The 15,340-nt window shown below is 37.2% G+C and overlaps 1 protein-coding gene and 1 pseudogene across 1 annotated transcript; both read right to left on the bottom strand.

Moving 5' to 3' along the window:
• Positions 1 to 309: 309 nt before the first annotated feature.
• Positions 310 to 1,373, bottom strand: LOC100065103 (keratin-associated protein 13-1-like). Its single transcript, XM_005606122.3, has one exon. It carries the CDS (start codon positions 1,112 to 1,114, stop codon positions 587 to 589), a length of 528 nt encoding a protein of 175 aa, XP_005606179.2. The 5' UTR covers positions 1,115 to 1,373; the 3' UTR covers positions 310 to 586.
• Positions 1,374 to 12,089: 10,716 nt separating this feature from the next.
• On the bottom strand, positions 12,090 to 14,979 carry LOC100065127 (keratin-associated protein 13-1-like; annotated as a pseudogene).
• Between the last annotated feature and the right edge of the window lie 361 nt (positions 14,980 to 15,340).

The following is a 15,340-nucleotide window of genomic DNA, read 5'->3' as shown; positions in this document are numbered from 1 at the left end:
TATTCTTTCTCGCTGCAGTCCATACGTACCCACTAACTTACATGCCTTTCTCCTTTGAAGAGAGATACAAGGAGTCACGTGATTTAAAGGATTAGGCTTTCAAAGCTCTCAAGAATTTTGTTTATCCCAAGTTTATATAAAGAGGCAAAAAAACCCTAAAAAGCAAAAATTTTAATTCAAATCCCCCAGCCTCTCTGATTCCAAATCTTGCTTTAGCAAATAAATTCATCTTTTACATATATAAACCCAATAAATAGTAAAAGAAATTCCTGGTTAATAAATAAGTAACAAATAATGATAACAACAACATATATGGATGCAAGAATAAATGTGTTTATTTAATTAAGATGATTAGATTTTTCTTAATTTTTGAACAATGTCTAATGAGTGGATGAATTCTATCACCAATGCAACGATATGATTTAAAACTCAACTTCGTTACTTAGTTCTACATTCTGAAAGAACGAACTTGTAAGCTAAGCTGGGTGGCCCAAGAAAGGGTGAGCAGTTAGTTTTGGAAAACCGTGAAGAGAGTTGTTGCTTGTGAGAATAAAATAGTTGAGATTCTGCAGAATGATCTGGACACTCAACAAGTGAATCTGTAGAAGTCAGATCCACAGATCGGCCGGTAGCAAGATGGCTGGAGATTCCAAAAACGAAAATAGGTTGGATGGCAGAATCTGGATCCAGAGCTCAAGGAAGGGAAGCCACAGATTCCATAACGCAGTGGTCTGAAGCCACTGGATCCACAGCCCAGTGAATAGGAACTTCTAGATCCATAGCCTGGGCAACAACTGTCACTGGACCTACAGCCCAGATACCAAATATAAGTTGACCCGTAGGGACTGCAGAGACTGGAGGTCCTTGGGTGGTAGCAGGACCTCTGGCAGGGGCTGGACACCACACAGGATGTCTGGTATCTGGTGTGCTCCCAGCAAGTCTTGTGACAGCCACTGTAGAGAGAGGAGCCCAGCTGGCAGGTTCTGGGAGAGCAGAGGTCAGTGCTGTAGACCAGGTTGCTGGGGTAGGAAGAGCCACAGAAGCAGCCTGGATAGCGGAGGTTGCTTCCAAGGGAGCGGGAGGAGAAGTTTCCAGAGCAGCAGCTGTAGGACATGGTGACAGGAGAGGTGAGTCCAGCTGAGTTACAGTGGCAAGATTCTGAGGTTGATTTCTACCTCTGGGACTCTGGCCATTATATACTCTCAGCAGTAGATGTTGAAAGCTTTGAGGGCCTCATTCCTACATTTGGACTCCCTCTTTGTGTAGCATTAACTCAGTCATAATTTCTGTAATTGCAGCTGCGTAGTTTCCTACATATTGTTTTTCTGGGTGCTATAATAATTTTTGTTATAATATGAAGCTAATAAACTACGCTTGTGTCAGAAATTCCATGACCGTTTTGCATTAATGACCACCTCATCATGGTCAGGAATGTCCTTCTTTTTCTTCCTGTTATGTATTGCACATGCTTCTTATTCTGTCTTTGCTGAGGGATACATTCCTTCTAAGCGTGTGGATTGAAATGACAAGAACTTTCTTCAGCCTAGAATACTCTATCCATTGAAAATATGCTTCAGATATGATAGAGAAATAAAAACTTCCCTGGATAAACAAAAGCTCATGGTGTTCACTGCCAGAATACCTCCCCTACAAGATGTGATCAAGAAGGCCCTCATATCTGAAAAAAAAGAAGAAAGTGTTTGTTACCCATTGATCAAGGGGATACATAGGCAGAAAAAAATCTGAAAATTGCAGCTCTCTTTCAGAACTGCTTAGAAAACACTTAATTATAACATTTAAGATAAAGGAAAGAAATGCATAAAAAATAACTATAATCTGGGTCAAGCCTGGTGGGGCAGTGGTTAAGTTCACGCACTCTGCTTCCATGGCCAGGAAGCACCAGTTCAAATCCCAAATGCAGACCTATGCAGCACTTATCAAGTCATGCTGCAACAGGCGTCCCATGTATAAAAAACCATAGAAAGACAGACATAGATGTTAGCTCAGGGCCTATCTTCCTCAGTAAAAACTGGAAGATTGGCAGTGGATATTAGTTCAGGGCTAACCTTCCTGAAAAAAAAAAGTATAATCTCATCATTTTAACTATAAAATCACAACACAAAATGGAATAAGTTGCAACAATAATAACTTAGAAGGGGAAGAGGATAGGGATGGAAACTGCTTAGACAAAAGAAATGAGGCAATCAGAAAATGGACTGTCTGATCTATGAGATTCTTTTATACAAACCTCACAGTAACCACTAAACAAATAATCAGAACAGAGACACAAATCATAAATAAAGAGAAAACTGATAAAACTATCCTAGAGAACTACCATCTGAATAGGCGATCTGAAATACATGGGGCAAGAAACAAGGGAAATACAGAACAACCAGAAAACAAGGGATAAAATGGCAGCATTTAGCCCTCATATATCAATAATCACTCTAAGTGTAAATGGATTGAATTCTCCAATCAAAAGACACAGAGTGGCTTCATGGATTAAAAAATCAGACCCAAGAATATCTTACCTCTAGGAAACACATTTCAGCTCTAAAGACAAACACAGGCTGAGAGTGAAGCGGTGGACATGATATTCTAAACTAATGGCAAACAAAAGAAAGCAGATGTTGCCATAGTCACATCAGAAAAAGTAGACTTCAAGATAAAATAGGCAATGAAAGACAGAGAAGAGGAGTATATAATGATAAATGGGGCACTGCATCAAGAAGACATAACATTTATAAACATATATGCACCCAACACAGGAGCACCAAAGTACCTAAAGCAACTATTAACAAAATTAAAAGAAGATATCAACAACACAATGATAGTAGGGGAAGTGAACACCCTTACATCAATGAATATATCATGCAGACAAAATGTCAACAAGGAAAATGTGGAATTAAGCAAAACACTAGACCAGATGGACTTAATAGATGTATATATATGCAGAACACTCTATCCAAAAACAGCAGAATACACATTCTTCTCCAAGGCACATGAACGTTCTCAAAGATAGACCATACGTTGGGAAACAAGGAAAGCCTCAAAAAATTTAAGAAGATTGAAATCAGCATCCTTTCCAACCATAATGCTATGAAACTAGAAATCAAGGACAATAACAAAGCTGGGAAAGGTACCAAGATGTGGCGATTAAACAACATGTTACTGAAAGACCAATGGGTCATTGATGAAATTACAGGAGAATTCAAAAAATGTCTGGAGAAAAATGAAACTGAAAATAAACCATACCAACTCACATGGGATACAGCAAAATCAGTGCCAAGAGGGAAATTCATAGCAATACAGGCCCACGTTAACAAACAACAAAATTCTCAAACAAGCAATCTTAAACTACGCCTAAGAGAAATAGAAAAAGAAGAACAAACAAAGCCCAAAGTCAGTAAAAGTTGAGAAATGATAAAAATTAGAGTAGAAATAAATGAATTGGAACCAAAAAAAAAAAAAAACCCACCATAGAAAAGATCAATTAAACTAAGACCTAGTTCTTTTAGAAGATAAACAAAATTTACAAATCCTTAGCCAGACTCACTAAGAAAAAATGAGAGAGGCTACAAAAAATAAAATTAGAAATGAAAGAGGAGAAATTACAATGAATACCAAATACAAATGATTATAAGAGAATGCTATGAAAAAATATGCTAACAAAGTGGACAATCTAGAAGAAATGGATAAATTCTTAGACTCATAAAACCTCCAAAAACTGAATTAAGAAGAAAGAGAGAATCTGAATAGACTAATCACAAGAGATTGAAACAGTAATCAAAAACCTCTCAAAAAATAAAAATCCAGGACAAGATGGCTTCTCTGGAGAATTCTATGAAACATTTAAAGAAGATTTAATATCTATTCTTCTCAAACTATCCCAAAATATTGAAGAAGATGGAACACTTCCTAACACATTTTATGGGACCAACATCACCCTGATCTCAAAGCCAGACAAGGACGACATGAAAAAGGACAATTACTGGCCAATATCACTGATGAACATAGATGCAAAAGTCCTTAACAAAATGTTGGCAAAACGAATACGTCTACATTAAAAGGATGATACAGCATGACCAAGTGGGATTTATACCAGGGACATAGGGATGGTTCAATATCCACAAATCAATCAATGTGATACAAAACATTAACAAAATGAGGAATAAAAACCACATGATCACCTCAATAGACACACAGAAAGCATTTGACAAGATCCAACATCGATTTATGATAAAAATTCTTCTGGAAATTGCTAATCAAGTTAGCCAGGGTCAAATGAATAATGTTATAGACAATTTTTGAGGATACAAATTTTCCGAACATGATTTTGTCTTTCATTTTTGAAGGAGATTTTGAACTAATATAAAATTCTATGTTGACTTTTTTTCTTTTAAGTCTTTTAAAGGTAACATTTCATTTTTCTTCTAAGAAAATTAGCTGTATTTCTTATTACTATTCTCCAACATGTAATGTTTCTTTTTTCCTCTGGCTACTTTTAAGGTTTTCTTTTTTATCTTTGCTTTTCCACCAATTAACAGTGATGTGCCTAATCTGGGTTTCTTTTTATTTCTTCTGATTCAGGAATTCTTGGATCTGTGAGTTGGATATATTTTTTGGTTTGCTTGCTGTTGTTGGTTTATTTTTTATCCAACATGCAAAGTTTTTAACTATAGTTTTTCTATTTTTTTCTGCCTAATTTTTTTTCTGGAACTTTTGTCACATAGTTTTTATATTGCTTGATGTTTTACAGTAAGTTTCCAAATCCTTACTCTGTCTTTTCTGTCAATCTTTATTTCTCTCTGTAGCTTGGATTGGATAATATTTTATTAGAAAATCCATCTTCAACTTCACTTATCCTCACTTCTGTTTTGTCAAATTTTTTTTTAAAGATTTTATTTTTTCCTTTTTCTCCCCAAAGCCCCCCGGTACACAGTTGTACATTCTTAGTTGTGGGTCCTTCTAGTTGTGGCATGTGGGACGCCGCCTCAGCGTGGTTTGACGAGCAATGCCATGTCCGCGCCCAGGATTCGAACTGATGAAACACTGGGCCACCTGCAGTGGTGCTCACGAACTTAATCACTCGGGTACCGGGCCAGCAGCTGTTTTGTCAAACTTTCTCTTAATCCTGTTTTTACCTCAAACCATTTACTTCTTGTCTGAGGATATCTATTAGGTTTTTTTTAATTATTATATCCATGGCTCTTAAATTTTCCCATAGTTTTATTAATTATATCCATCTTTTTAAAAACATTTTATTGAGATTATGATAGTTTACAACCTTGTGAATTTTCAGTTGTACATTATTGTTCGTCAGTCATGTTGTAGGTGCACCACTTCACCCTTTGTGCACACCCCTCACCTCCCCTTTCCCATGGTAACTACGGATCTGTTTTGTTTGTCTACGTGTTTAACTTCCACATATGAGTGGAGTCATACAGAGATTGTCTTTAGTTATCTGGCTTATTTCACTTAACATAATACCCTTAAGGTCCATCCATGTTGTTGCGAATGGGATGATTTTATCCTCTTTTATGGCTGAGTAGTATTCTGTTGTATATATATATACCATATTTTCTTTATCCGATCATCAGTTTATGGGCACTTAGGTTGCTTCCATGTCTTGGCTATTGTAAATAATGCTGCAAAAAACATAGGGGTGAAGAGGACTTTTGGAATTGCTGATTTCAAGTTCTTTGGATAGATACCCAGTAGTGGGATGGCTGGGTCATATGGCATTTCTATTTTTAATTTTTTGAGAAATCTCCATAATGTTTTCCATAGTGGCTGTACCAGTTTGCATTCCCATCAGCAGTGTATGAGGGTTCCTTTTTCTCTACAACCTGTCCAACATTTGTTCCTTTTTGTTTTGGTTATTTTTTCCAGTCTAACAGGTGTAAGGTGATATCTGAGTGTACTTTTGATTTGCATTTCCCTGATGATCAGTGATGATGAGCATCTTTTCATGTGCCTATTGGCCATCCACGTATCTTCTTTGGAGAAATGTCTGTTCATGTCTCCTGCCTGTTTTTTGATTGGGTTGTTTGATTTTTTGTTGTTGTATTGTGTGAGTTCTTTATACAGTATGTAGATTAACCTTTTGTCAGATATACGATTTGCAAATATTTTTTCCCAAGTGGTGGGGTTTTTTTTTGTTTCTATCCTGTTTTCCCTTGCCTTGAAGAAGCTTTCTAGTCTGATGAAGTCCCATTTGTTTATTCTTTCTATTGTTTCCCTTACCTGAGTAGACATGGTATTCAAAAAGATACTGCTTTGACTGATGTCAAAGAGTGTACAGCTTAAATTTTCTTGTAGGGGTTTCATGGTTTCAGGTCTTACATTCATGTCTTTAACCCATTTTGAGTTAATTTTTGTGTATAGTGTAAAATAATGGTCTACGTTTCTTGTTTTGCATGTGGCTGACCAGGTATCCCAACATCATTTATTGAAGAGACTTTCATTTGTCTCTTGTATGTTCTTGGCTCCTTTGTCGAACATTAGCTGTCCACAGATGTGTGATTTTATTTCTGGGATTTCAATTCTGTTCCATTTGTCTGTGTGTTTGTTTTTATGCTAGTGCCATGCCATTTTGATTACTATAGCTTTATAGTACATTGTGGAGTCAGTGATTGTGATGCCTCCAGCTTTGTTCTTTTTCCTCCAGATTGCTTTGGCTATTGGGGTCTTTTGTTGTCTCAAATAAATTTCAGGATTCTTTCTTCTATTTCTGTGAAGAATGACATTGGGATTCTGATTGGAATTGCACTGGATCTGTAGATTGCTTTAGGTAATATGGACATTTTGATTATGTTTGTTCTTCTAATCCATGAGCATGGAATATCTTTCCATTTCTTTATGTCCTCTACAATTTCTTTCAACAATGCCTTGTAGTTTTCATTGTATAGATCTTTCATCTCCTTCGTTAAATTTATTCCTAGATATTTTATTCTTTTTGTTGCAGTTGCAAATGTGATTGCATTCTTGAGTGCTATTTATGCTGGTTCATTAATAGTGTATAGAAATGCAACAGATTTTTGTAAGTTGAGTTTTTGCTGTACAACTTTGCTGTAGTTGTTGATTATTTCTAATAGTTTTTTGGTGACTTCTGCAGGCTTTTCTATATGTAGAATCATGTCATCCACAAACAGCAAGGTTTCACTTCTTTTCCAATTTGAGTCTCTTTGATTTCATTTTCTTGTTATTACTCTGGCTAAACCTTTAGTACTGTGTTGAATAGAAGTGATGAGAGTGGGCAGCTTTGTCTTGTTCTGTTCTCGGAAAGATGGCTTTCAGTTTTTCCCCATTAAGTATGATGTTGACTGTGGGTATGTCATATTTGGCCTTTATTATGTTAAGGTACCTTCCTTCCTTACACAATTTATTCAGAGTTTTTGTCATAAATGGATATTGGATCTTGTCAGATGCTTTCTCTGCATCTATTCAGATGATCATGTGATTTTCACTCCTCATTTTCTTAATGTAGTGTATCACATTGATTGATTTGTGGATGTTGAACCACCAGTACACCCCTAGTACAAATCCCACCTGAGTCTGGTGTATGATCCTTTTTATGCATTGGTATATTCTGTTTGCCAACATTTTGTTGAAGATTTTGCATCTATCTTCATCAATGATAATGGCTTGTAATTTTAATTCTTTGTTTTCCTTGCCTGCTTTTGGTATAAAGGTAATTTTGGCCTCATAGAATGAGTTAGGAAGCATACCATGTTCTGCAATCTTTTGGAGTATTTTGAGAAGGATAGCTATTAAATCTTCTTTGAATGCTTGGTAGAATTCTCCAGAGAAGACATCTCGTCCTGGACTTTTGTTTTGGGGGATGTTTTTGAGTTCTGTTTCAATATCTTTACTTGTGATTGGTAGCTTTCCTATTTCCTCTTGATTCAGTTTTAGAAGGTGTATAAATATTTTGATTAATTTTTTTCCAGAGAATGCAAGTCCTTTCTTCTGCATGTTATAAAGTTACAGGGCTTATCAGTAAGATGCCTCGAAGAATTGAGTTAACCCCGCACTGACCCCAATTTTAATCAGCTTAACTGCACCTTGACTTGGTTGATACTCCAACTAGATATGTTGTCATCTTCTGACCTGAGCTCATTATTCTATATGTCAGCTGCCAGGGAGGTTGGCCCATAGTTTCAGACTGTTTGAGTTTGTTTTTGAATTCATTTGAGTTTTGTTCATTTTAGTTCTTGTGTTTTATACTTTTATGATTTTCACGTTCATTTTTATATATTCTAGGATTCTGTCAAAATTTTTAAACTTGTCTGTAATTCCTTAAGATTAATAACTACAATCATTTCTCTATATGTTTCTAATATGCCCATTATCTGGTTCTGCTATAGATTTGCTTGTACTCTCTGTTGTCTCTTGGTTTGGTCTTTTCTTGCCTTTTTCTAACCTTGGTAATTTTTTTTCCTTTTTGAGGAAGATTAGCCCTTAGCTAACTTCTGCTGCCAATCCTCCTCTTTTTGCTGAGGAAGGCTGGCCCTGAGCTAACATCTGTGACCATCTTCCTCTACTTTATATATGGGAAACCTGCCACAGCATTGCTTGCCAAGTGGTGCCATGTTCCAGGCACCCAGGATCCAAACCAACGAACCCTGGTCCGCCAAAGTGGAATGTGTGCACTTAACCACTGTGCCACTGGTCCAGCCCCTAACCTTGCTAATCTTTAATCAATCACTATAGAAAATTTGATGCTCTGAATGTGACTATTTGTAGAGGAATTTACTTTGGATGTAGCAACCTGGCATAAGCTTATGAATAATCTCATAGCATCAAGGTTGATGCAATTCAAAGATTGGCTTCAGCTCCTATAAAGCATATTCTATGTTTGCTTACACTTAAAATTCTAGGAGAATCTTTGAAAATGTAGAATGTTTCCAAAACATAGTTTTCAAAAGACTAGAATGTTTACCTGTATTCTCAGCTTCTTAAAATGCCTTGCAGTCTGATTCTGTTCATTCACACCATGAGCCTATTAGCATTTTTGAAATCAGTAGATGATTCTAGGAAGAAACCAGCCCAATTATCAACATTTGTATTGACTTAAAACCTCTCCTAATTTTGAGGAGGCAGTTCTCAACCTGATAGTGCTGCTGTGTTAATGCACAGGTTATTTTACCCAGTTTTACTAAGGTTCTTATTGATAGGGGTGATTTGAACTACCCAGTCAGCTGCTGCCAAAAGTTGTATGTGGTAAATAACATCATGTTAAATTTCTCTACATAAGGGTGGCTAATAAAAGTGTTTATTTTATGATATAAGAAAAATGGTGTGGTGTGTCTGGGGGCCGGCCCCGTGGCTAAGTGGTTAAGTTCATACGCTCTGCTTCGGAGGCCCAAGGTTTCACTGGTTCAGATCCTGGGTGTGGACATGGCACCACTCATCATACCACACTGAGGCGGCGTCCCACGTACTCCAACTGGAAGGACCCACAGCTAATAATATACAGCTGTTTACTGGGGGGGATTTGGGGAGAAAAATGAGAAAAAAAAAAGATTGGCAACAGTTGTTAGCTCAGGTGCCAATCTTTAAAAAAAGAAAAATGGTGTAGAATAGACAAGAAATCTGCAATGAGGATTAAGGATTATTACTAGAAATCTGTCCAGCAAGACTAACAGGTAGATATGAACCCTACGGTTATTTTCATTCAAAACTCAGACTTTAAAATGATGCAGTAGTATGTAGCCATTACAAGTGCTTATCCCCATTTACCAAATACGTTCTCCATTGTAAATTAAGTGTCCAAATGTACCCCAAAAATACCAGACAACTTTCTACTGTTCTGCTTTGTTTATTTGTTTGTACGTTCCCAAACCTCCTCTATTCCATTCTATATTACACTCTATACTACTTCTGGTGTTTTGCAAAATTGTGAATATAGATTTGTCTGTGGGACTGGAATCTTATGCCAGACCTTAACTCACTAATTTTCCATTGCCTCATGTTTAAAAGAAATGTACAGGGGCCAAACCCATGGCGTAGTGGTTAAGTTCAGCACATTCCACTTTGGCAGCCCAGGTTTGTGGCTTTGGATTTTGACTGACATATTCTACTCATCAGCCACACTTTGGTGGTGACTCCCATAGAAAAAGTAGAGGAGGATTGGCAACAGATATTAGCTCAGGGCTAATCTTCTGCAGCAAAAAAAGAAAAAGTAAAAATAGAAATGTACTTAATGTAGCACATAAAAATTTATTTTCATCTGAGTGCTGTGTGAAATTCTAAAGAAATAATAACTTGAAAATTTCTTTAAATATTTATTTAGTTCAACACGAAAACAAGGTCTTTTTATTATTAAATTTGTCTCCTTATCAAATTGTATCTGACATAGCAATGTATGGTTTTCTAGACTATGTGGACTATAAAAGATTAGCATGTAACTATAAAAAATAAAAATAAAAGACCTCCACTTTTTTGCTGACATAAAGGTTTGTGATTCTCAGCCACATGTAGTTTGAGCCATTCGAAAACATACGAGGTAAAAATTCAAATATCTTGAAGCAAAAATCTTTATAGCAAGCACAATGGGCCTCCATGTTACACACTGTAAATAAATGAATTCCATGGAAAAATATTCACTGGGATTTGGGGATTTGGTCATTTTTACCAGCCAACTTGTGATGACCTTAATGGAAGTTATTCAAGCTTTATATTTAGTATTTTTGTTAAATGTATAACCACAAGTCATATTAATGTTTAGTTTTTATTTCATGTACAGACCTAGCAGTGTAATTAAATTTTATTCTTTCTCTCTGCATTCCATCTGTACCCACCAACTTGCATACTTTTCTCCTGTGAAGGAAGATATAAGGACTCACGTGATTTAAAGGGCCTAAAGAAATAATGAATAGGATATTCTTTGAATCCTGATTTCAGCACTATTCAGGGACAATGTCTTTTTGTAATTAGTTTTTATTCCTTAGTAACCTGCTATTTATCTTAATCTTATGTGGTTTCCTTACAAACTTGGCCTGTGAAAGCTGAAAATATTACCAAAAGAATAAATACATAGTATCCCCAACTTTATGTTGAGATCCAAATGAAATTATCAAGTCAGCTGACATAAAGAGGTTTTTATTTTCATCTATATTTAGTTTGGGCTTTAGGAAAGCATCGATGTGGAATCGCAGACATTCTGAAGCTATACCCTTCCCAGTAAGAATCATTGCCTCTATCTTTCCATATATACGAAAAAGTGAAATATGTTGGAAACTCACCATCAGACGCATGAGTCTGGTCATTTTTAACAGTAAGTATTGGGTAACCTCATTAGAATTTATTTAAGGCTCACATGTATTTTTAAATTGATCTTTTATTTAGTTTTTCTTTCACTTATTATCCTAACTATGTAAACATAAATGATATTCTTCTTCATGAAATTCCCAATGAATCTGTCAACTTCACAGTTACATATTCTCTCTGTCCACGTAGGTAAAATCCATGTTCTTTGAAGGAATCAATGTATATCCTGCTTCTGAAACTTTCATTCATAAAACTCTAGAGTACAGAACAGGTAAGTTCAGGTTCAGTAACTATAGTTTGAATGAGACAAATATCCAAAGCCCAGAGAAATTAGATCAAATCCACAACTTTTTAGACTTCCAAAATTTACTCCCAGATGCATTTGAGTTTCTATTTAAGCTAATATAATACAACACAAACTCTGGTCGATAATGTATAAACAATAACATAAAAATATTTCAACACCAGAATGAATTAGTTTATTCAATTTAATCATTTAACTTTTTAACCATTTGGGGCAGAAAATAAATTAGCATGAATTCCATCAGCAATGCTGATATTACTGGGTAATTATTATTATTACTGTTTACTGGGTAATTATTATTACCCAGTAATAATAATAATACCCATAATATTATTGGGTTGTCGTCAAATTCAGAGGATTCAGGAATCAGTCTGTTAGCCTGTGCCTGATGGAAAGAGATTAGGTAAGGAACTGGTGATCAAAGACTAAGAAGATAGTTGCCACTGGGAATAATGAACATGATGAACATTTGATAACTTTGCTTTAAAAGTATTGAAATGCAACAAGTTGATCAGTAGAAGCCAGATGGATAGGTAGGTTGGTAACAAGACGGCTGGAGATCCCTAGAAGCAAACCAGATTGGGTGGCAGAAACCGGATCTATAGCTCAAGAAGGAGAAGCCAAGGACTCCATAACTCAGGGAACGGAAGCCACTGGATTGAGAGCCCAGCAAGTAGCAACTCCTAGATCCATAGCCCAGAGATAAGCCACTGCTGGACCCAAAGCCAAGAGAAACAGGATAAGTTGACCATGAGGGACTTCAGAGTGTGGAGACCCTTGAGCTGTAGCAGGACCTCTGGCAGGGGCTGGCTACCACACAGGATATCTGGTACTTGATAGGCTCCCAGCAGGTCTCCCCACAGCCATTATAGAGACAGTAGCCCAACTGACAGGTGCTGGGAGAGCAGAGGTCAGTGCTGTAGACCAGGGTTCTGGGATAGGAAGAGCCACAGGAGGCACCTGGGCAGCGCAGGTAGCCCCCAAGGAAGCAACAAGAGGAAAAGTTTCCAGAGCAGCAGTTTTGGGATATGTTGACAAGAGATGTGAGTTCAGATAAGTCACAATGAGAAGATTCTGAGGTTTGTCATCTTGTGGACTGGGTAATTTATGTACTCTTATGAATTGCTATGGTACAGTACAGCTGAAATCCTCTCACATTTGGACACCCTCTTCTGCATATGTGTAATTCATTAACCTTCTCTGTAATTGTAGTTGACTAGCTTCCTACCTAGTGTATTTATGCGTGCTATAATTTGTTATGATAGCACAAAGCCAGTGATCATTCCTATCTCAGAATTTCTAGGACTGTTTGTCAGTCATCCTCATCCTGTTATGGCCGTGACTCCATGTATATCTATTCCTGCTTTGCTCTGGGATTCTTTCTGTCACTTTTCTACTCTGTCAAGTGGCATAGCTTTGTTTTTTTATAGGGATGCTTCTAATGATTGATTCTACTTGTCACCACTGATTCACATTCTCCAAATTTATTTTCCATCTATCACATGTTATTACCCAGTGCTTCTCACACCTAATGGAGGGAAGAAAAATAGCACATAATGAGAAATGGCTAGAAACAGAAAAGAATCAGGAAAACATTTAAAGGCAAAGGGACTCAAGAAGACTGAATTGAGATGGAGTCACAAGAGGAGGTTGATTTGGGCCATGTGAAGAGGGAGTGGGGTAACGGTGATAATGTGGGAAATCGGGAAAAGGGACTGACGTGACAGAGATTTCAGGTATCTCTTCTCCTTACTTTTAGCATATAGATCTTTTAATTTAAATGCCATTTAAAACAAACTGAAAATATAGTTTATGTCTTTTCTTGTATATTCATTTACATCATCCAAATTTTAAAAGCACCTGGGATCTGCGTCCTAGAACAACTCAGGTTTTCCACTGCTCAGACTATGTATAAGTTTTGTGTATTTTCAAAGTCAGTTCCTTTCCTGTAATTTCCTCCCAAAATATAAAATATCTTTCTTTTGTCACCCATAGTCTTCATTTTATTTTTTCTTGGCATAATATAATAACTGAGTGTTAATTTCCAATGGGTTCATTATATCAGAGAAATAAATATTAATGGAAATTCTTTAGGCTGAAGGAAAATAATCTTAGAAGGAAATGTTAAATTTCAAGAAAGATTAGAGAGAATATTTGCTAGTTGAACTCTTCAGGAGGCGGACACTGAGACGGGGAACAAAAAGTTTGTACGAGAGTAGCACCTAAGAAAGAAAACAGCTGTTCTCCCACCTATTCAATCATTGATCAGGGGCTGCCATGAGAAAAAACTTGATCTTGGCTTAAAAGCTGAAGCAGACCCCGAAGAAACCAACAGAGAAAAGTAGGCCTCTCTTTCCGAGGGGAAATATAAAAGAGTGAGGTCAGGGGGCTGAAACACAGTCCCTGTCATGACATTTGATGCTGGACCTGCAATTGGTGCTCATCATCTCCCTCTTTCATTATCCCTTATAAATTTGCCTCACCCTCAGTTACCACCTCTATTGGTCTTGGTTGATTTCTTGATAGTGTTACCCAAGCCCTTATTCCTGAACCCGAATAACCATACCTTTATCTTGCTAGAGTCGCTGCATTTGACAAATCACATCTAAGATTGGACAGGAGGTTCCAGGAGCCTTCCAGAAGCCATGCAAGTAGATCAACTGAGCTCCACACACATTCACCCCCTTACCCTCATTGTGTAACAGATGGCAACTCTTTTTCTGTTTCTTTTTCTTTTCTTGCCTGCTAGTCCTTGAAAACAAGGATCCCAAAGTTCTTAGGCAGGAGCCATAGCTGTAGTTCAATGAGACCCTTGGTATGTCCCTTAGCAAATCTGGGAACTTGGACTCTATCCAAATTCCGGTTGCAGAAATAGAAAGCACAAAGTTCTTAACTGGATCATTGGGAGTGATAACAAGTGACTGTTTGGAGCCCAGTCTTTTGAGGCTATTGCCTCCATGCTAACACTTCAGCTTTGCTGTCAGTGGGCCAATCTAATGCACCATGAGGCAGATAGCTTAAGGATGGTGTGATTTTTGATAAAACCTGTGGATCCCACTTCACAATGTCTCTACTGTGAAGTGGATTTCCTGATTGGATGCTACATTGTGAGGAATTGCATGCTTGTGGATCAAGCTTTTCATTAGGTCCTGAATAATGGTGCTGCTGAGGTAAACATGAAAAGCAGACTCATACTCTGAATAGGTATCTGTGTGTTTGGAGATGAAACACTGATCCTTCCAGAGCAGGAGGCCATGTTCAACTTGTAACCGAGTGGCCAGTTGGTCTCCTCGAGCAATAGTGCCATACTGGGAGTTTAACATTAGCCTCTGTTGCGGGCAGATTACACACTCACAAGTAACGTTAATTATATCAGCCTTGTAAGTAAGAGCTTGTGCCATTGGACCCATTCATAGTCTCTGTGATCAAGTTGTTCTTTTGCTCATCTTGCCATCTTGCCATTGTGGGGACTACTGACAAATGTGGGCTAACATCAACTGGTTGAGTCATTTTGTCTGTTTGACTGTTTAGTTCCACTTCTGTGGAGATGCTTTCTGGTGGGCATTAAAAAGAAATTACCAAGATCTTCACCCTTTGTGCCCACTTACATATGTCCATCCACATGTCTCTACACCAGATTTCCTTGGTTCAATATTCTAATATTGTTCTCTCCAGGTCCCTAACTACCTGGTCAGGCCAACTGCCACTGTCCAGGAATCTAGATGCATCATCAACTGGAGCCTCTTTTTCTCTTTTATGCAA

The sequence above is a fragment of the Equus caballus genome, chromosome 26 (genome assembly GCF_041296265.1).
Source record: "Equus caballus isolate H_3958 breed thoroughbred chromosome 26, TB-T2T, whole genome shotgun sequence".
Taxonomy (NCBI): Eukaryota; Metazoa; Chordata; class Mammalia; order Perissodactyla; family Equidae; genus Equus; species Equus caballus.
The sequence above is the reverse complement of the archived record's forward strand: the minus strand, read 5'-3'. Positions and strand labels throughout refer to the sequence as shown.

Excerpts from the sequence above, each read along its gene's own strand:
- LOC100065103 (XM_005606122.3), bottom strand. The coding sequence starts at position 1,114 with ATGTCCTACAGCTGCTGCTCTGGAAACTTCTCCTCCCGCTCCCTTGGA.